The sequence below is a fragment of the Lepus europaeus genome, chromosome 9, assembly GCF_033115175.1.
Source record: "Lepus europaeus isolate LE1 chromosome 9, mLepTim1.pri, whole genome shotgun sequence".
NCBI classification, from domain to species: domain Eukaryota; kingdom Metazoa; phylum Chordata; class Mammalia; order Lagomorpha; family Leporidae; genus Lepus; species Lepus europaeus.
In genome coordinates, this window is record NC_084835.1 from 7,809,621 (window position 1) to 7,830,696 (window position 21,076).

The window sequence follows — 21,076 nt, forward strand, 5'->3', positions numbered from 1 at the left end:
GGTGGGTGTAATGCAGCGAGAACTATTAGCAATACAATTTTATTTAGTTCCACTGGAAACAAAAAACCCCCAATAATGCCTGAACCCAAAGGTGCGTTAAAATGGCCTAAAGGATGTAGAAGAATAGCTCTGAAGGCCATTTGCAGTTTCTTCCTCATAGAGTGCTCTCACAGGGCAGGCCACGGCCCGATCAGATCACAGCACCTGACTCGGGGAGGACGCTCTCCTGCCAGTGTTCCGGCAGCTGACCCGGGGGGCCGGCGTGGAGCTGCAGGTCCTGTCACTGCTCGTTCTGCTGGCCCTCTGTGGCGGACGCGGTCACGGACCCCTGGCCCTTGTTGACGTCGCTGATGCACACCCACTGCCCGTCGACGGACTCTTTCCACAGGGTCACCTGCAAGGTAGCACACACGGTCACGGCTCTGGGCGCTGAGGCCAGTTTCTGAAATTGATGCCGTCTTTTTCAGAGGAAAACAAAACCTGAGGCAGCTCCAGCCGTGTGAACGGGGTGCACGCCCTGGAAACCAGGCCCCAGAGATGAAATGACCACAGGCAAGATGTGCCGCAGGTCTTAGGAGCTTCTGCCCAGCCCTGCGGCCTGTGGGTGGGGAAGGTGAGTTCTGGGCTCTGAGGCCGGGGAGGGGCGTACACTGGGGGCTGCTGTGGTACGACTGAGGCTCAGTTCAAGTTCACCTCGTGTCTCTTAGTACATTTAAAACTAGGAGACAACCGTGCTCCGCCAGGCAGTGTAGGGAGGGCAGCCCCCTGCTCCTGGGGCAGCCTGTTTGGGGGAGTGCCCTCTACCTTCTTGCTTGGTTTATGGGTTCTGTCTCTTTGTCCTCATGGTGATGTTCACTTAGCTCAGCCAAAAAGTATCAAAGAGCCCAGTGGGCAGGAGGTCGGGCCTGGATGTACCTCCCAGGGACCGGGAGATGGCTTTGCCAGCCACAGCCCCTCCCCTCCTGTGGGAAGGGGGTCGCAGGCACATGGGGACAGGCGTACCTTATTGTCTCCCCCAGAGACGGCCAGGATGTTGGCGGTGATGGACCAGCTCACGTGCCACACGACGTCGTTGAACTTGTGCAGCAGTCGGGGGGACCAGGTGTTGCCAGAGGCATCGTCACAAGTCCAGATGAACACACGGCCATCCTAGGCAAAGGCACGCTGTCAGGAGGTCTGAGGGCCCTCCCAGCAGAGGGAGCAGGGGCCTCTTGGCTGCCCTCGGTGTTCATCACCAACTCCTGGCCCAGCACCTCATCCCTCAGCCGTCAGGAACACACCTCCCATGAGGGAAGCATCGCCCTGGGCTCCCTATGGCTGCTAAAAACCCAGCGCAGGACTGGTACCGGGCAGCGGGTTACACCTTGGCCTGCGATGACCTTATCCTATGTGCGCACCGGTTTGGGTCCTGGCCCTACTACCAAGCCCGAGAAAGCATCAGAAGATAGCCCAGTGCTGGGCCCCTGCCACCCACCTGGGAGACCTGGATGGAGTTCCAGGCTCCTGGCTTTGGCCTGGCTCAGGCCCAACGCTGGGCCTGAGCCTGTAAATGGAAGATTCTGTGTCTGCCTTTTAAATAAAAATACTGTGAAACAGAACATGAAGTCACAAAAACCCTTATCCATTAACAGCAAACCAAACAGGCTTCCGGGCATTGGCAGTGTGCGCTGGAAGGCCCGCCCCGGCCGTCCACCCTGTCCGGGAAGGTCTTGGAGCTTCCATCCCACCTGTGCACCTCCACGCCCCCTGCCGCGGGCTCCTCCCCAGTGCTGCCTGCGCATAAGCACCCGCGGCCCAGGGGCAGGACTGACCTGGGAGCAGCTGGCGATGGTGCTGGTGGGCAGGCCGATGGAGGGGGCCCAGGCCACGTCGCGGACCCAGTCGCTGTGTGCCTCCAGCTTCTGCTCCTCCTTCCACTGGCCGTCCTCCTCCTCCCTGGCGGGGACAGCAGATGGCCTGAATGTGAGCCCTCCACAGCACACCCAGCCAGAGTGAAACTGCTTAAAGCAGGCTCGGCATTTTCCCAGGGTGCTCTCCCCACACCCCACTCACCTCCACAGCTTGATGAGGTTGTCACAGCCTCCAGATGCGAACTTCTTGGGGCAGGTGGGTCTCTGCCCTGAAGGCTGGTCGATGAGGCTTCCTGGGGCGACGGCGGGCGCCCAGCTGACCGCGTTGCAGCCGATCTGGGGAGAGGGCACCGTGAGCCTGGCCCTTCTGCAGACCACAGCGGCCTGCCTCCCCTGGTCCCAGGGCCGATGGGACGAGCAGGGACTGGCTGCTCGCACGGCTCCCACCCGGCATCCCAAAGCAGGGACTAAGAACTCTCCCAAATCTGACATTTTTCAAACACGTGAAAGGGACCACACTGGGGCCCAAAGATTCTAAACATCACAACAGCTAATGGACGACCCTCAAGCACGCCACAAACCACTGCAGATGCACCTGCTGCCGCGTCCCTGTCCTCGTCACTGCCACCAATCAGCCCCCAGGAGGCCGCTACCCACAGGTACACCCTGGGGGCAGCCCGGTGGCAGTGGGTTAAGCCGCAGCTTGCAATGCCAGCATCCCACACTGCAGTGTCGTTTCAAGCCCTGGCTGCTCCGCGTCCCAGCCAGCTCCCAAGTACTCCCTGCCACTCACATGGGAGACCCAGGTAGAGTTCCCGGCTGCTGGGTGCTGGGACATTTGGAGTGTGACCTAGGGGACGGGAGATCTCTCTCTCCCTCTGCATTTCAAACATACATACAAATCTTTTAAAAATGCAATAAGGGGCCTGTGTTGAGGTGTAGCAGCTAAAGCTACCAAGTGCAATGCCAACACCCTAGTGGGTGCTGGTTCGTGTCCTGGCTGTACCACTTCTGATCCAGCTCCCTTCTGATAGCCTGGGAAAAGCAGAAGACAGCTCAAGTCCTGGGGCCCCATACCCACGTGGGAGAGCCAGAGGAAGCTCCTTCCTTCGGCCTGGCCCAGCCCTGGTTGCTGCAGCCATCTGGGGGAGAGAACCAGTGCAATCTCGCTCTCTTTACCTAACTCTCCCTTTCAAATAAGTAAATCTTAAGAACAAAAACATAACAGAACATGCCTTTTCCATGTCTGCCTTGGCAGTGTAAGCCTGTTCCAAACACACATTTGGTGTGGCTTTCCCCACTTTAAAAAAAAAAAAGTGATTTATTTATTTAAAAGAGTTACAGAGAGAAAGAGAGAGAGAGAGAGAGGTCTCCCTTCCACTGGTTCACTCCCCAGAGCTGTGCCAATCCAGAGCCAGGAGCTTCTTTCGGGTCTCCCATGCAGGTGCAGGGGCCCAGGCCCTTGGGCCATTTTCTTCTGCTTTCCCAGGCCATAGCAGAGAGCGGGATCGGAAGGGGAGCAGCTGGGTCTTGAACTGGTGCCCATCTGGGATGCCACGCTGCAGGCCAGGGTGTTAACCTGCTGTGCCATAGCGCCGGCCCCTCCCCACTCCAAGGCTATCGTCCAGGTGCCAGGAAGCTCACTGCCACCTGAATTTTTCTTTCACCGCAGGATACTATGGCCAAGCGCACTACAACTTTTCTTAAAGCTTCTGCATTTAACTCTCCCTGTCCTACCCCACCCTAGAAGAAAAAAGTTGTGATTTTCATCTACCTGAAAGGCAGCAAGCAAGGTCTTCCATCCACTGGGTCAACCTCCAAATGCCAGCAACAGAGGAGGCTGGACCAGGCTGAAGCCAGGAGCCCAGAACTCCAGCCAACGCCCACGTGGGTGGCAGGGCCTGCATCAGCTGCTGTCCAAGGACGCACGAGCAGGATGCTGCCTTGGAGAAACTTGGTGTAGCTGGTAAAAGCCGCGCCTGCAGCGCTGGCATCCCATAGGAGTCCTGGCTGCTCCACTTCCGAACCAGCTCCCTGCTATGACCTGGGAAAGTCCTTGGGCCCCTGCACCCACGTGGGAGACCCAGAAGAAGCTCCTGGCTCCTGGCTCCGGATCAGCTCGGCTCTGGATGTTGTTGTCATTTGGGGGGTGAACCAGTGGATAGAAGACCTCTGTCTCTCTGCCCCTCCTTCTCTCTCTGTGTAACTCAAATAAATATTTTAAAAACTCATAGATCTATTTTGAAAATCAGAGTCACACAGAGAGAAGCAGAGCCAGATCTTTATCCACTAGTTCACTCCCCAGCTGGTTGCAACAGCTAGCGCAGAGCCAGAAGCTGCTTCTGGGTCACCCACGGGGATGCAGGGGCCCAAGCACTTCGGCCATCCTCCGCTGCTTTTCCCAGGCCCTTAACAGGGAGCTGGGACACAAACCTGAGCCTACACGGGAGGCCGGCGTCACAGGAGGTGGCTTTTATGAGAGCCTCCGAGTCACTCTCCGCCTCTGGCCCCATCAGTCCTTCCCTGAGTTCTTAAACACTGTTAACAGTTTGTTCTTTGTACTGCACAGTTCATTTTAAAACACAGCTGGGGGCCGGCGCTGTGGTGTAGCGGGTAAAGCCGCCACCTTCAGTGCTGGCATCCCATATGCACACTGGTTCGAGTCCCAGCTACTCTACTTCCGAGCCTGCTCTCTGCTATGGCCTTGGAAAGCAGTAGAAGATGGCCCAACCCCTTGGGCCCCTGCACCCACGTGGGAGACCCAGAAGAAGCTCCTGGCTCTGGGTTGGCGCAGCTCTGGCCATGGTGGCCATGTGGGGAGTGAATCAGCAGATGGAAAACCTCTCTCTTTTTTCTCTCTCTCTTCCTCTAACTCTTTAAAACAAATAAATCTTTTGAAAAAAAACACACACACCTCTGATGCGCTGGAACTGACAGCAGCTACACGTAAGGTGTGTGATGGGAGGAACTCTGACACACCTACTGAGCCATCACAAAGGAAGGAACGTGCCACGGTTAGTGCAGGCGGATTTCTCACCAAGTCCCCAGGACTGTACACATCTCCTCTACTCAAAAACTCCTGGGCAAGGTGGGGGTGTGGTGCAGGGGGCTAGGCTGCCACACTCCCTCCCCTATCAGTCTAAGAGTCCCAGCTGCTCCACTTCCAGCCCAGCTCCCTGCTAATGGCCTGGGAGAGCAGCAGAAGACGGCCCAAGTGCTTAGGCCCCCGGCACCAACATGGGTGACCTGGATGAAGGTTTAGGCTCCTGGCTTCAACCTGGCCCAGTCCTGCTTCTGTGAGCATTTGGGGATGAAGCACAAGATGGCTTCTCTGTCATTCTGTTTTCAAATCATCAACAAAACAAAAACCTAAAAACCCCAGGTTGGTGGATATCCCAGGAACAGCAGCCTCTGTGTCACCCTGTCATGACCGCTGCCACTGGACATCACCATGACACATCCCCAGGACAGGTGACTGCTCCCAGGAGAGCTCCACCTGACTGACTGACCTGCGGCTCGGTGTGGTCCAAGTGTCTGCTACAACAGCAATGCTTGCTCGGGAGCCTCAGGTGCCCGAGACTCCCCTGTGGAGGGTCCCGCACCCGGACACGCCTGCTCTCCGGAGCTCCCTCTGACCTGCAGTCTACACCTGGCACCCGTGGACTCGCTCACTGTCTGAGATGCAGCCCAACGGAGCCCAGCAGCCGATCGGCGCCCTCTGTGGGGTGCCTGGGCCAAACGGTCCCGACTGTGAGGCTCCTGAGGCCTGCAGTGTCTGCAGACTTGGTTGCGTGAGCTCCCCTGGCCTGCAGTCTCAAACACTCCAGACCCCCAACGTGATCTCAGCTCTCTGAAAGGCAGAAGCGTTGCCCACCTGCTGGTCTGCTCCCCGATGCACACATCAGCTGGAGCGCATTAGGCACAGCCAGGAGCTGACCACTGAGCCATCGCCTGTGCCTCCCAGGGTGTGCACAGAGGGGGCTGGGCGGGAGCCCAGGCTCCGATGCGGGTTCTAACTGCATGTAACTACCCTAAGTACCTGTCTGTCCTTTCCAGCTGACAGTGCTGAGACACAGGGTGGCCAACCCTGCCCCTCCCCATGTGGGCCTACGCCTTTTCTTTTGGGGTCCCCTCCTGTGCAGTTCCGATTTCACACCCAGCACCTTCCTCTCTGGAGTGGCCCCGGCCCCTCTAGGCCTCCCCGTGGCCCTGCATGGCTGCACCCTCCGAGACAGCGGCCCACAGGCCGCACACAAATGGCCAATGAGCACCAGGGAGCCGCCCGACAGCAGTAGCCACCCAGCAAATGCAGATCAAACCACCAGGAGTGAGCGCTTCGCACCACCAGGACAGCCGTGGGTGGCTACAGTCAGGAGACAACCGTCCCCCAGCACTGGTGGGAAGGTACAACAGCGTCGTCACCAGCAGCTTCTCACCCGGCTGAACACGGCGTTACCCTACGACAGAGCAGCCGCGTGCCCGGCGGCATTCCCCAGAGAAGGCAACGCGCACACCAACCTCCACAGCACCGCCACTCGCCACACGCCACACACAAGCAAACAGACGGCGCCCATCAGCCGCGACCTGGCTCAACCGTGAGCCCACGGCGTGAGGGAGAAGCCAGGCCCCGGGACGCGAAGGGTCCAGCATGGGCTAGGGGTGGAGGGCGCCTGCCAGCAGGGTTTCCTTTGGGGCTGATAAAGCAGCTCTAGAAATCAGGGTGCCCACTGTCCAGCTTCGCAAACACCGCACACTGCAAACTCCTCTCCCTCCGAGGGGCAATTCTATGGCACGTAACGTGTAGCTTGATTCTTAAAAAGTTAACACGCAACCACAAAACCAGTTCCACTATCTGCCAGCCGGCTGGGCCGCCACCCTGCAGGCACTGGGCCCGGCTCCCCGGCGCGGCCACTGGACTCACGGTGTGGGCGTTGTTGATCTTCTTCACCTCCCACTGGCCTTCCCCGGTGTAGGTCAGCAGCGAGATGGCCCCGTCCGAGCTCCCGCAAGCCAGGATGAGGCCGTAGTCATGCGGGGCCCAGCACACCGAGTTCACTGCGGGGAGGGGGAGGCGTACGGTGAGCGCACAGCCGAGCGGCGACCAGACTCCCGTTTCCCACAGCTCGGTCTCAGTCATTTATGAAACCAAGTGCAGGTCTCCCGGGTGGAAATACCTACCAGTCACCGCTAGCTCCGGCCTCCCCTACCACAGCGCAGGGACGTGAGCAGCCCCCAGCCGCAGCCAGGGTTGCCCCCACCATCCCCTCGGTCACCCGAGGAGTCATGGCCTGTCCTTCCTGGGACCTGAGCGGCCCCCAGCCGCAGCCAGGGTCGCCCCCACCACCCCCTCGGTCACCCAAGGAGTCGTGGCCTGTCCTTCCTGGGACCTGAGCGGCCCCCAGCCGGGGCCAGGGTCACTCCCCCCCACACTACCTGAGGAGTCGTGGCCCATCCTTCCTGGGACATGAGTGGCCCCCAGCCGCAGCCAGGGTCGCCCCCACCACCCCCTCGGTCACCCGAGGAGTCGTGGCCTGTCCTTCCTGGGACCTGAGCGGCCCCCAGCCGGGGCCAGGGACACTCCCCCCCACACTACCTGAGGAGTCGTGGCCCATCCTTCCTGGGACATGAGTGGCCCCCAGCCGCAGCCAGGGTCGCCCCCACCACCCCCTCGGTCACCCGAGGAGTCGTGGCCTGTCCTTCCTGGGACCTGAGCGGCCCACAGCCGGGGCCAGGGTCACTCCTCCCCACACTACCCGAGGAGTCGTGGCCCGTCCTTCCTGTGACGTGAGTGGCCCCCAGCCGCAGCCAGGGTTGCTCCTCCCCCCGCCCCCGCTACCCGAGGAGTTGTGGCCCGTCCTTCCTGGGACCTGAGCGGCCCCCAGCTGGGGCCAGGGTCCCCCCTCGGTCACCTGAGGAGTCGTGGCCCGAGTGCTCGTGGGTCTTCTCCCAGGTGCCGCCCTCCTCCTTCCAGATGATGACTTTGCGGTCATAGGAGCAGGATGCCAGGATGTTGCCATACATGGGGTGGGCCCAGGCCACCTGCCACACAGGACCCTCATGCCTGCAAGGGGAGGGGACAGAGGCTGCTGCCACGCGGCCAATGACCCAGGTGCCCTGGCCAGGCATCTCCTTGGGCGGAGATGAGTGACTTCCTGGGCAGGGAGAGCCAACGGCTGCCTGAGCACTTCCACGCAGAGAGCTGTGGAGCGTCACTGCCCTAGGGATGCCCTCTGGACGGCAGGACCCCGAGGCCGGCCAGGCAGGGATCTCACCTGCACCAGATCCGCAGCCAGGGCAGCTCCGCCGACTGCCGGCACGGGCGTCAATCCCCCAGCAGGTGCGCCTGGGGCTCAGGGACACCGCAAGGCGGAGCCACCATTCGCCTGCCTTCCCAGACACCTTGCTGAGGAGGCACTGTCCACCTGGGTGTTCACGACGGCTTTAACCTGCTCAGCAGCCCGTGCTGGGCTCTGACTCGAGGCCAGGGTCACAGGTGCTCTGTGGCTTCACCTCTGCCTGGAACGGAGGCGTCCGGAAGACTCCCTCACAGGTACGCTGGGGGTTCAGTGTCTGTGCTCGCTCAGGGACAGAGCCGAGGACGAGCACAAGGAAAACCACTGACCGCGAGCTAGCAGCACTCCCCTCCGGGGACGGCGGCTCACTCCTGTTCCACGCAGCGGGTGGTGAGCGCCAACAGGCCCAGACTCCCCACGAGGAGCGCTTTTAACGGAGGCAGTCAAGGACGGGGGTGTGAGGTTTGTCACCGTCCAGTGCCTCACATTCTCAGAGCGTAAGAAACTCATGTGGCACTGTGGCGCAGCGGGTTAAGCTGCTGCCTGCAACGCTGGCGTCCCATGTGGGCACTGGTTCAAGGCCAGGCTGCTCCACTTGTGACTCAGCTCCCTGGTAAGGCACCTGGGATGGCAGTGGAGGATGGCCCAAGTGCTCGGGCCCCTGCACTCTCACGTGGGAGAGCAGGAGAAGCTCCTGACTGCTGGCTTCTGCCTGGCCCATCTCCAGCCCTTGCGGGCCAGCTGGGGAGTGAACCAGCGGATGGAAGATCTCTCTGTCTCTCTGCCTCTGCCTGTGTAATTTTGACTTTCAAATAAATAGCCTTAAAAAAAAAAAAAACAAACTCCCGAAACCCGAAGTGCTGTGCAAGGCAGCACCCTGAGGGGGGCAGCCACACACATGAGCCAGGGCTTCCGAGAGGAGTGACACGGTGCGTGTAAGTGGCCCTGGACCCCTGCGCAGGCCGACAGGCAGAGCCACGGCGATCCCAACGCTGCCGCCTGCACGGTCCCTGCAGCGCCACTCCTGAGTGACACGTCGGTCGCCCTGGCTAGACCTGCACACAGTAGTACGGCTTCCACCTGTCACAGCGGGGGCAGTGGCCCCTGAAGGCGGGGCCCACCTGAGGGCGGCACACCAGGGCTGTGAGAGGTCACACCTCACCAGCCCCAGGACTTCCAGGGAGCACACGGCCCGCAGAGCCCCTGCCCTGCCCACCCGTTGTGTGCTGGGGCAGCCAGGCGTCCTCACAGCTGAGCACACTTCGGGGTGCCTGGCACCCGGACTTTCACTCCCTTCCCCACCTGCACCCCTGGTGGCGCCCGCCCCGGCTCGTGGACACTCACCCTCTGAGGTCAGCGACGAGGATCTGCCCTCCGTTGCGCACGTCGAAGATCTTGACGGACCTGTCGGAGGAGCAGGTTGCCAGGCGGGTGCCGTAGTAGTCCATCTGCGCGTCGTGCTGCAGAGGGAGACGGGGAGATCTGGGGGCCTGCGGGGGCAGGGCAGTGTGCACGGGGGCGGGGCTCCCGTGGACCACCGTCTACCCACTCGGGACGGCACCTCAGGCGGGAAGCCGGCCAGGCGGCCTCCTCACTGCTCTGAGAGGCGGCAGCCAGCTGGGCTCACAGACCCTTCGGGCTCCTTCCTCCGCCTGGGCCCTGGGTCCCGTGAGGGTCTTTGTCCCTGGCTTCCCGTACGCTTGTCCTTTTCCCAAGGAGCGGGCTGTTACTCAGACACTGGCACCGCCCTCAGATGCCCCCAAACCACCCAGACCCAGGCCTGGCCCCACCCACGGTTCTGAGTTCATGAGTGGCACCTGCCGCAGAGGCCGCTGGGAAGGCTCAAGGAGCCGCTGGATGACCAGTGCTTAGCATGAGCCTGGCGCACAGTGAGCAAGTTCCTCACTGCTGCTCTGCCTCACCTGCTCCTCAGACCACACCGCGCGAGCGGGGGCACAGCGGTGGTCTCCCCACCAAGAAATGGAGGCCTGCTAGCTAAGCTGCTGCCTAGGGAGGCTCAGACCCCCACCCCTGGTACCATGTGACCGACAGCTGAACCACTCCTGAGGGAGTCCAGGCGACCGAGCAACCCAAAGCGGCGGCAGGTGACAGGCCGTGAGGGCAGCAACGCAGGCAGGAGACGCCATCCGTAGCCCAGGGACCCAGGGACCCAGGTCTCGCTCCCAGGCTGCTGCACGGCGGGGCCGGAGTGCTCCTCCTGCTGTGGACTTTAACCCTGGGCCTTCCCCTGTGCCCTGCCTCGGGCCACGCCCCGCGTGAGGACTCCTGTCTGCTCTGCTGACCCACAGCAGTCCTCTCGGGCTCCGCCTTTGCCCGTGGGGCCAGGCTGCGGTGGCAGGAGGAAGACAGAGGGGAGACCAGCGTCAGCCGGAGGACCGAGGGCCTGAAGCTACCATCGGTCCCCAGGGCCCTCCCAAAGGGGAGACGGCACGGCCAGGGCCCTGCCAGCTCACAGGGCACTGCTGGGAGGCAGACCAGCCACCGTCGCTGAACCACCGATCGGGGAAGGGTGATGAAGAGCTCAAAGCGCTTCCTCTCACAGAAACGGCCCTGACAGCCAGCGAGTACTTACAATCATGTCCTCGTGCGAGGTGTCCACGGTGTTGATGACAGACACCTACGACCAAAGACAGGGCAGTTCATTACCCAGCCATCACTGCGTCCCTCGCCGCGTCTGTGCTCCCTCACCAGAACAATCGCTCCAAGGACCTTCTTTAAGCCAACACCAGAGGCAGACACGAGTGAGAGGCTTTCCTTGCCCTTGAGAAACCTGCACAAAAATCACCCTGACACAGCAGTCAACTCTTCCCGTGGGGGCTTATGGGTGCGCAGGAGCTGGCGGGGCTCAGCCGCTGAGGAGGGACTGGCCGGGTGGCACAGGGAGAAAGCAGGCTGAGCGGAGGGGTCTCAGAGCACAGACCGAGGCCAGCGGGGGCCGCACCAGCGACCGCTCCCCTCCTGGGCGCAGAGGCACGGGGTGCCCCGCAGTCGCTAATGAACAAAGTGCTGACCCTGCAGACTGTGCACTTCATTCAGGCTTCTCTGAGGCCGCTCCCTCGCCTGCCACTCGCGGCCTCCAGGGCTGCAGAGCCTGGAGGGCTGGGACACCTCTGCCATGGCCGCCCCCCTCCTACCTGTCCTCTGAGGTCCAGCTGCAATTTCAGATCCCAGCTGGCTGGCGCGTGCTGCACCCTGAGCACCATGGTCCGCACCCCACCAGACGGGGAGCCCCCTGGAGCCATAGTCTGAGTCATCTGCACTTTTTTAAAAGCTTTATTTATTTGAAAATCAGAGTTACACAGAGCGAGGAGAGGCAGAGAGAGAGAGAGAGAGAGGTCTTCCATCTGCTGGTTCACTCCCTAACTGACCACATGGCCGGAGCTGGGCCCATCCGAAGCCAGGAACCAGGAGCTTCCTCCAGGACTTCCAACACAGGTGCAGGGGCCCAAGGACTTGGGCCATCTTCCACTGCTTTCCCAGGCCATAGCAGAGAGCTGGATCGGAAGTGGAGCAGCTGGGACCAGCGCTGTGGCATAGCGGAAAAAGCCGCTGCCTGTGGTGCCGGCAACCCATATGGGTGCTGGTTTAAGACCCGGCTACTCTGCTTCCGATCCAGCTCTCTGCTATGGCCTGGGGTAGCAGAAGATGGCCCAAGTGCTTGGGCCCCTGCACCCGCGTGGGAGACCCGGAAGAGGCTCCTGGTTTCTAATCCGAGCAGCTCCAGCCGTTGCAGCCATCTGGGGAGTGAACCAGCGGATGGAAGACCTCTCTCTCTGCGCCGCTCCTCTCTCTGTGTAATTGTGATTTTCAAGTAAAATAAATAAATCTCAAAAATAAAAAGTGGAGCAGCTGGGACGTGAACCGGTGCCCAAATGGGATGCTGGCACCGCAGGTGGTGGCTCTTCCGGCTATGCCACAGCGCCCGCCTGTCATCTGCCCTCTTGAATCCCGAAAATCCCCAAGCATAGCGCTTTGTCAACAGAAGGTAGGGGCACCGCGTGCGGAGTGAACAGTGCACACTAACGGGCAGGGGGCGCTTCCTGGCTCAACTGCTCTTCCCTCAAACTCCCGCACAGCACAGGGGCCGAGGAGGATGTGCTGGTTAGGAAGGGCTTCTCGGCTTGCCCAGCCCGAGAGCTCAGGCATGAAGTCTGAGGCCGTGCCCTGGGCTGGGGCGCAGGGGTCCCTCCGGCATAGGTAGGACGTCCATCCCAAGCAGGCTGCCCGCTGTGGCTGCAAAGCAAGCCTGCCGACCAACCGGCATCTCCCCACTGACAGCCTCCCGGTGGCCTTAATTCACACCCCAGCATGGGTGCAGTCTCACCTGGAGCTGGCAGGGAAGGGGCTGCACCCCGGGGAGACTCAGAGCAGCTCCAGGAGATGCCCTATCTTGGGTGACCTTGCAGCTTTTTTTTTTTTAATTTTTTTAATTTATTTTTTTGACAGGCAGAGTGGACAGTGAGAGAGAGAGAGACAGAGAGAAAGGTCTTCCTTTTGCCGTTGGTTCACCCTCCAATGGCCGCCGTGGCCAGCGCGCTGCAGCTGGCGCACTGCGCTGATCCGATGGCAGGAGCCAGGTGCTTCTCCTGGTCTCCCATGGGGTGCAGGGCCCAAGGACTTGGGCCATCCTCCACTGCCTTCCCGGGCCACAGCAGAGAGCTGGCCTGGAAGAGGGGCAACCGGGACAGAATCCGGTGCCCCGACCGGGACTAGAACCCGGTGTGCCGGCGCCACAAGGCGGAGGATTAGCCTAGTGAGCCGCGGCGCCGGCCCAACCTCGTGGCTCTTAACCACGCCTCAAGTTCGCTGCAGTCTCCCACCCAGAGCTAGCAGAGGAGGGGGCCAAGCCCCTGAGGAGACAGTCTCCACGAGCCCCAAGCCGATGTGAAACCCCCCAGAATGACCCAGGAACAGACGGCAACCCGGACACTTCCTGCAAGCCCGGGTCGGCTCCCGGGCTCCGCCTGCTCTCCTGTGGGACCAGACGCTTGCTTGGTCGCTTGCCAATCAAATCAAAGTTTCTTTTCTGTCTAATCAAAGTTTCTGCCCCTTTGCAAGTTGTTTCCCGGCTTCTTATCTGTCACAAGCCCCAGGAGCCGCGGAACGAAGCCGGGAGCAGGGCGGCAGCAGGGCAGTTGAACGGGGCCATGCGGAGCCCGCCGGGTCCTCCGCCCACTCTGGGCTCCCTGAGTGGGGCCCAAGGCCGAGGAAGCCGGGTCCGGCCCCGCGGGGCGGTCACCTGGGCACTGAGAGGCTCCAGGGGCCGCGTGGGTGGACGCTGACAAACCCAGGAACGGCAGACGCCACCGAGAACGCCGCGGAGGCCACCGAGCTGGCTGCAGGTCCGGCTGGGAGCGCCCCTTCCTCACCTCCCCAGCCGGGTGAGCACGGAGAGTCCCGACAGGTGGTCGCATCATAGGTTAGCAGAGCACCTGAGGCAGCCAGCGCGCCAAGCGTGCGTGTTTCAGCGGCGACCCCGACACCTGGAGCCACTCCCAACAACTCACCTCTTCAGAACCAGGAGGGAGACATCCACAGCTGACGCCACTACGAGTTCCCGACGCTACGCAGGGTAACTCAGCACCCAGCACCTGGTGCTAGGGGCCCGCGGCGGGAAGAGCCGCTGTCTGCGGCCGGTTCGAGTCCCGGCCGCTCCACTGCCCATCCCGCTCCCCGCTGATGCCCCTGGGGAAGCAGCCTGGACGGCCCACGTCCGGGCCACTCTCGCACTGGCTCCGCGAAGCGCCCGCCACCCCCGGAGGCCCACTCCGCGTGCAGGTGGCGGGGCAGCGGCGCGCAGGGCTCGCCTCCAGCGTCCCCACAAACCGCAGCTCGCGCACCGGCCCGGCAGGGCAGGCTGACCGCCGCCAACCCCCGGGATCCCGGGCCCGCACACGCTGGCGCCTGCGCTGTTTCGGCTTTGGTTTCCAGCGGCCGCGGGGAGCCGAGGGCAGCAGCGAGGCGCGGCCCGCAGGGCTCGGGGAGGCGCCGAGGAGCTGAGCAGCCCCAGCCCGCGGGCCGACTCCAGGAACCCAAGACGGCCGCGACACTGGCCCGAACGCGGCCCCCAAACTCACCATGGCTGCGGCGGCTGCGGCGGACCCGGGCCTCGGACGTGGCAGCTCCCGGCGGCGCCTCCAGCAGCTCACTTCCGGCGCCGCCGCCGGGCCGGGCTCCGCGGCTTCCGGGCAGCAACACGCGCGCCCCGCACGAAGGTTCCGGGCCTCCCGTATCGCGCTCTCTCGGGGCCCCGCCCCTGGGGGCGTGGCTTGGTTGCCAAAGCGATCGCGAAGGAGGGCGTCTGGCTGCCCTGACGTGGCCGACTGGGCGATGCTCACTGGTCACTCCTCCGGCCCACCTTGCCTGAAGCCAGGTGGCTGCAGACTTCCCACTGCCCCTTCCTGACCCCCGGGGCCCCGGGCGTCCATCCGGGCGTAGCCGACCCTCGGGAGGGTCTCAGTGCCTCCGTGTCCTCTGTGAGAGCCCCAGGTGGACATGTTGGGGGGGCTCCCGCAGTGCCTCCACCCGGGGGTCTCCGCTGGGGAGGGCCAGGCCTCGGGAAGCCCCCCCCCCCCCGCTTGTGGTTGTACCCAGGCTGGAGCAGGAAACAGACCTGGAGGACCTGTGGGGTCTCCCGTCCTTTAAGGGGTCAGCCCTGTCCGTGCACCTGCAGCTGCCCCCCCGCCTGCCCTGGCCATCAGGTCGAGTTGCCTCTCTCTGAGCCTGACTTTGTGGCAAAGGGGGACACGGGGCCTAACTGGAACTAAAGGAATTTCCTGGTGCCCATAGGTAGGCTGGCGCAGGCAACAGACCTGCACCTCCGCGGCCAGGACACCTGCCGGTGGGACGGAAGGGCTCTGTGGGGTGGTTTAGCATGGCGAGGCCGGCTCGGAGACAGCAGGGGGCCGGCCTGGGTGCCGTGGGCACTCCTGGCTTCCCCGGGCCGCCGTCCGCGCTGCTCGCCGGTAAGAGGGACACGTGACACGGCTTGCATACCCCTCATCTGTAGTGCTTGGGGCCAGAAGTGTGTCTGGATTTTGGAGTATTTGCACACATATAAGGGTGCTTTGCAGACGGGACCCAAGGGTGAGCCCGTAGCCTGGGGGTCATTTTACAGAGCAGTTTCATTAACTCTGTGCGTCAGTTTCACGGTGTGGCATTTTCCGCCATGGCATCACGTTGGCACCGGACATGTTTTGGGCTCTGGAGCGTTTCTGATCTTGGGTTTTCGGAGTGGGGACGCCCAACCCGTAAATCCCCTCTGAAAGTTGACGTTGGGGTCAAAGGAACCTTGGTTGTAACCGGGCCTGGGGGTTGGATGGGCCCCCTCCCGGGCAGGGGATGCCACCCACAGCGCCGTCTCCCTCTGCTCAGTCCCAGACCCCAAAGCAGGCCATTCTGTCCCCTCCAACTGGGCTTCCCCCTCCCAGCCCCACTGACCCCAAGTCTCCTCCTCTTTCTCCTTCCTCCCCCCAGAGACGCTCAGCCAGGCCTCAAGGCCGGTTAAGCCCCCAGAGGTGGGTATTCAAAGGTGTGACACGGGGCGGGGAGGCAGGGAGGCCAAAGTGCCAGGTGGACTCCCGACCTGCAGGGCGGGGTGGGGTGGGGCGGAAAGAGGCGTGGGCTGTGCGCGAGTCTGCGCCTCCGCGCGTGCGTTTATTGCTATTGCTTAGTGTAGAAAAGGCAGACAAATCCCAGTGGTTACAAAGGGCACAGCCAGAGATACATAGAAACAAAGAGTGTACAGTAAGAGCACAGTCTCTCCCCAGCCCCGCTGGCCCCAGAGCCCCCCCTGCGCCCTCGCCACTCCTCGGTCAAGTCCGTGCACACCAGAGTTAGCAAGTGTGGCAAGGCCGGAGGCACGCCCGGGAGGGAGAGCACCACACTGCAGGACGAGGGGAGGCTTCGCCCCCACCAGCGTCTCCTGTCTGTTCGAACACCAGGAGGGCGTGGTTTGGAATTAGGGAGAGCACTTCCTGACCGTGGCCCTGGTTCTGCAAGGCCCCAAACCTTCAACACCCCCCTCCCCGTACCGGAGATTGTCTCGTGGTGGGATTTCGGATGACGGTGGGGAGAAGATGGGAGTGAGGGTGCTGAGAAGGCCGTGAAACCCAAAGAGAACAACACAACACAAAACACCCGAAAGCCGGCTCAGGAAGAGGGAGCCAGGAGCCTCCCGGAGAGGCTGAGAGGAGCCGGGGGCGCACCCCCTGCTACAACCCCCAGGGCGCCAGGTCTGTGGGGGAGGGGCCCTATTTCTCACTGGACCAGGGCTGATGGAGGCTGCACTGGGTTTCCAGGCTGAGACTGGGTGGGGGCTGGTGACGACTCCCAGGCCGGTGAAACAGTGGGAGGAGCACCAGGCTTCCTCTGTCCCTCTGCCAGGTCACTCTGCACAGTAATTAGTGGCAGGAGGACAGTGTCACAGAGGGTGACAGGGCTGGCAGCGGGGGTGGAGGGCGGAGGACCACGGTATACTGGGAGGAAGAGATGTGGGAGAAACCAGGCAATTTTATAAAAGCGGAGTGGAAGGGACTCGCCGTTCGTTTAAAAGCGACTGATAAACCTGGGAGGCTGGTGTCAGGGAGTCCCACAGACAGAACGAGTCCATGGAAGATGCCAGGATGTGGGACAGGTGCCCGGGACGAGGCCGGCTCACGGTCAGGTCACTGCAACTGGTCTCGGGTCAGCCCTGCACTGGTCGGGATAGGGTGGGGGGCGGCCAAGGGGCCGTGGTGAGGGGTTGATGGGAGCCCAAAAGCTGAGCCTGCATGGCAGAAGGAGCTCCTCTGAGCCCCGTCCTGCCCCGCTCCTCCGAGGGTGGGCGGCTGGGGGTCGCCACCCTTCTCTTCCCTGGTCTGTTTTTGGGGAGACGACTGTGAGCTGAGAGCCCTGGTGGGGGCGGGGGGGAAGAGCAGCTAACTGGATGGGGAAAGCGCACACACTGCGGGCTGTGTATCTACCGGGCCCTGGCTGATGCCTTTGGCCTTGGCTGCAGCCAGGCCGGCTCAGAACCGCACTGGCCGAGTCTGAAGCGAGGGCAAGTGAAAGCGGAAGCGTGCGTAGTAGTAAATGAACAGAGATGGCGAGTTCTTTATTTACAATTATTGTCTAGATAAAAAAATTCATAAAAACAGATGAATGTCATAAATTATCTACCCCCTAATGGGGCAAACTGCCAGACGTACCCCATGCTGCTAGATATAAGGGTGCCGAGTGCAAGCTGTATGGACTACGGTGAGTTAGGACACACCAACCGTTTCCAATGTGTGCGTGTGTGTGCGCAGGGGTGAGCGTGAGGGGAGTGTGTGTGTGCGCGTGTGTGCGCAGGGGTGAGTGTGCAGGGAGTGTGTGTAGGGGTGTGAGGGGTGCGTGTGTGCAGGTGTGTGCATGAGGGGAGTGTGTGTATGTGTGTGCAGGGGTGAGTGTGAGGGGTGCATGTGTGTGCAGGTGTGCATGAGGGGAGTGTGTATGTGTGTGCAGGGGTGAGTGTGAAGGGTGCGTGTGTGTGCAGGTTTGAGCATGAGGGGAGTGTGTGTATGTGTGTGCAGGGGTGACCGTGGGGAGTGTGTGTGTGCGTGTGTGAGCATGTGCAGGGGTGTGAGGGGAGTGTGTGCATGTGTGAGCGTGAGGGGTGCGTGTGTGTGCAGGGGTGAGCGTGAGGGGAGTGTGTGTGCAGGGTGAGCATGAATGGTACGTGTGTGTACATGTGTGTGCAGGGGTGAGCGTGAGGGGAGTGTGTGTCTGTGTGTGCAGGGGTGTGTGTGGGGAGAGACCAACACGCATGCTGGCACCCTCGGTGGCTTCGGCCGCCCCCATCCTCAGAGCTCGGACCTCTCCTGCTTGCCTTGCGCCCTGGCTCCGGTGAGCAGGGAGCGTGGGGCGCGCACGATGTCCTGCTGTCACGGACACGTGAGCAGACCAGGAAGGGGGAGATGCGCCGCCGTGAAGAAGGAAACGCCGAAGAAATCAGAGCGGTTCCGAGGCTACCTCGGGTCGCAGGCGCGCGGGGGTCTCGCTGGCCTCCGAGGGGCACGGCGGGCTGGCTTTGGTGGTGTTGGTGCCGGGATCCAGGGAGCCCCACGGACATCCGGACACCGCGCCCCATGCCCAGGAGGGCCTCGTGCCGCACCGGGCTCGGGACCCGAACCCTCGGCTTCCCGCGGCCGTCCACACGCAGGCCCTCAGCGGACTATGGCTCTGTTCCCGAGTGGCTCTCAGCTTGTGGGTGGAAGAGTTCTCTGGGCCTGCAGAGGGGGCGGGTCCGGGCGGGCGCGGGGCGGCGGTGGGCAAGGGGCCAGTTGCCCTGGAAGCATGGCGGTATTCAAAATGTCTTTTTGCACTGTACAAGTTTATGGAAAAAAGACCGTAAATGCCGAAAAGTCCCGAAGCAAACTTTGTATTCCTTACAAAAGTTCTCTTATGAAAAAAGCTGAGACCCACAAAGTGCGGAGCAGGTAAGAGGCGGACACGCGGGGCGGCGAGCGCGTGGTCTGCGGGGAGGGAGCCACTCCCCCACCTGCGGGCCGGCAGGGCTGCGCCAAGGCTTTCTGGGAAAGCGAGGCCGGCCGCTGCAAGGCGACAGGATGTATCGTGGACTACAGGAAGACAGTTCGGTTTAGAAATCACACTGAATGCATCTCGGTGCACATGTCAGCAGGTTCATTCGGATCTAAACAGTGCAGAGGAAAAAAAGCCACGAGCCATCCCCGTCCTCGGCCGCTGTGCCCACGGCTCACACGCTGCCGTGTCAGGAACGCGACCTCCACGTGACCAAAGGAAGCCACCCCGACTGCTCGCTGGCTCTGCGCTCCCTGGGTCTCTGCGCGGACGGCGCCCGAGGGCGCCTTCACCCCGTGAACCGAGAGAAACATCTCTGCCGGTACCGGGCGCCGGGACGAACCGGACAGCCAGCTATGCAAACTCAAGGCCGGCTTCTCTCCTCCTCTCCAGGGCGGCCTCTCGGCGGCAGCACGTGGCTTCTGCCTGCACCTCCCGCAGTCGTGACATCATTGAACGGAAATGGCAGGCACAAAAAAAAAAAAAAAAAAATCAAAAAACCAAAAAAACCCAGAGCATGGCTTTCGTTCGCACACGAAGGATGCAAGCCGGGGCAAGTGTCTTCGGGGCCGGGCCGCTCCGACAGGCTCTGCGCCCCCGGCGTTCTCAAACTGTACAAACAGCCAGAGACGCGATCTACAGGCTTGTAAACAAATTACATTCTCCTTTTAGGACATAAATAAGTTAAAATATAGAGCAATTTAAGCTGAAACAAGGCAACATGCCGGCAAAAAAAACTTTATATATCCATGTATATATATCATATATATATATATATATCTACCCATCTATATGGACGTATACGGTCTCTGGGCAGTGTATACGTTGATATAGATACAAAGGAATGGATACGATCCCGTGAGTGTCTATGAAGTTCTTCGGTTCCATTGGTGCAGAATCTACCAGGCGAGCTAAGCTCTGTGATCTGAAAAAGTTATTAAATTAATCTCTACAACTGAGACCATGCGGCGCAAGCATTTCAAAAATCTCACAGGCCGGCGGGCTGGGTCAAGAGTCTCAGAAGGAAAAAAAAAAAAACAACAAAAAACAAAAAACCAAAACGTCTGTTCGCAGTTCCCACCTAAGAAAACAAACGGAAAAGAACCCCTGGCCCCGGCCCCCCACCCCCACCAAGCCAGGGGAGGATCCCGAGTGTCTGGTACATTCATGCGAGGCCCCCGTGCAGACCCTCAGAGTGGAACCGAGTTCGGACAGCATCGCAATGGCCGGGGGAGGGCTGTGGCGGGAACGCGAGTCTTCTCTCCCAGGTTTGGTTTCCTGCTCGCGCGGGAGGGGGCCTCAGCTAAAGCGACGTCTCCAGGCTGTGGATGGGGCTCCCTGGACTTGAAGAGGTAGCTGATTTGCTCGTGTCGGTCGTCAGGTTGATCCCGCTGTCGATGGCGCTGTTGTTCTTGTTGAGCGAGCACGGCGGGCTGGAGTTCTGCTTGGGCGCGGCGTCTTCTTCCAGGTCGGTGTCGTCGATGAGGGGGATGTGGGGCTGGGCGTCTTCGATCCGGAACTCGGGATGAGCCATGAAGTTATGGATGGAGGTCCGAGACTCAGGCTTTTCCAAACCTTCATAGAGAGAGCTACGGAACGCCTTCACGACGCGGATCTGCAAGGCAAGTGCAGGCGTGAGCGGCCTGGGCCTGGGGGGCGCTGCCAGTGGGGGGGCTCGGGCAGGCGGGCGGGGGAGGGGTGGTGGGGAAGCGGAGGGGGCTCAGGCCATGTGCGTCCATGGGCTGGTTTCCGTCGGGCGGGGACCGTGGGGGACAGCTGCTGGAGGGCGCGCTGTCCGCTCGGGGTGGAGGCACCCAGACCTAGGGAGAGACTAAGCCTTGTTGATGTCCAGGCAGAGTTTCGACCATGCAGAGGGGGCGGTGGGCCAGGTGGGAGGAAAAGGAGAGGCTATTTGAGAAAATTAATTAAAAACAAACAAACAAACAAACAAACAAAACAAACCACACGCAGCTGAGAAACCACACGACATGGACCCGGTTACGTAGCACAGGAAGGGGCGATGGCTGGGTGAGCCGGGAATGAGAGAGGACACACGAGGGCCCACAGCGGGGACATCAAACCGAAGGCGGCAAGGCAAACCCAAGCCAGCGCAGGGCACAGGCAGCCAGCAAGAGCAGGACAGAGGGCGGAGCATGCCAGGCGGGGACCACACGGCACACACACGCACACGCGGACACGCACGCGGACACACGGCGACACCCGGAAGCCTGGGCGATGTGAACGGAGGCCGCTGGTACCCACGTTTCTTTCCTTCATGCATTTGGGAGGTAAACACTCGAGTATCGACTCAAAGCCCTGACCACTCAGGGAGCTCTCGCTCTGCTGGACCCT

The 21,076-nt window shown here is 61.6% G+C and overlaps 2 protein-coding genes across 3 annotated transcripts in view; both read right to left on the reverse strand.

Moving 5' to 3' along the window:
• Window positions 1–23: 23 nt before the first annotated feature.
• Window positions 24–14,320, reverse strand: SEC13 (SEC13 homolog, nuclear pore and COPII coat complex component). The gene is made up of 9 exons (XM_062200450.1): window positions 14,242–14,320; window positions 10,737–10,781; window positions 9,488–9,603; window positions 7,760–7,911; window positions 6,772–6,905; window positions 2,053–2,186; window positions 1,812–1,935; window positions 1,003–1,149; window positions 24–394 (listed from the first exon to the last, which is right to left on the reverse strand). The coding sequence occupies exons 1-9, from the start codon at window positions 14,242–14,244 to the stop codon at window positions 281–283; spliced, it is 969 nt and encodes a 322-aa protein (XP_062056434.1). The 5' UTR covers window positions 14,245–14,320; the 3' UTR covers window positions 24–280.
• Window positions 14,321–17,254: 2,934 nt separating this feature from the next.
• The window catches only part of ATP2B2 (ATPase plasma membrane Ca2+ transporting 2), a 142,723-nt gene continuing 138,901 nt past the window's right edge, over window positions 17,255–21,076 (reverse strand). For both annotated transcript variants that reach the window (XM_062200453.1, XM_062200452.1), the window contains exon 23: window positions 17,255–20,339. In XM_062200453.1, coding sequence (XP_062056437.1) covers window positions 20,028–20,339 — 312 coding nt within the window. In that variant the 3' untranslated portion in view covers window positions 17,255–20,027. The remainder of the gene's footprint in view (window positions 20,340–21,076) is intronic.

Bases quoted from the DNA above. Each gene is read 5' to 3' on its own strand.
- SEC13 (XM_062200450.1), bottom strand. The intron at 2,187-6,771 runs GTGAGTCCAGTG...CCCTCTCCCCAG, and splicing joins AGATCAACAACGCCCACACC to ATCGGCTGCAACGCGGTCAG. The intron at 1,936-2,052 runs GTGAGTGGGGTG...TGTCCCCGCCAG, and splicing joins AACCTCATCAAGCTGTGGAG to GGAGGAGGAGGACGGCCAGT.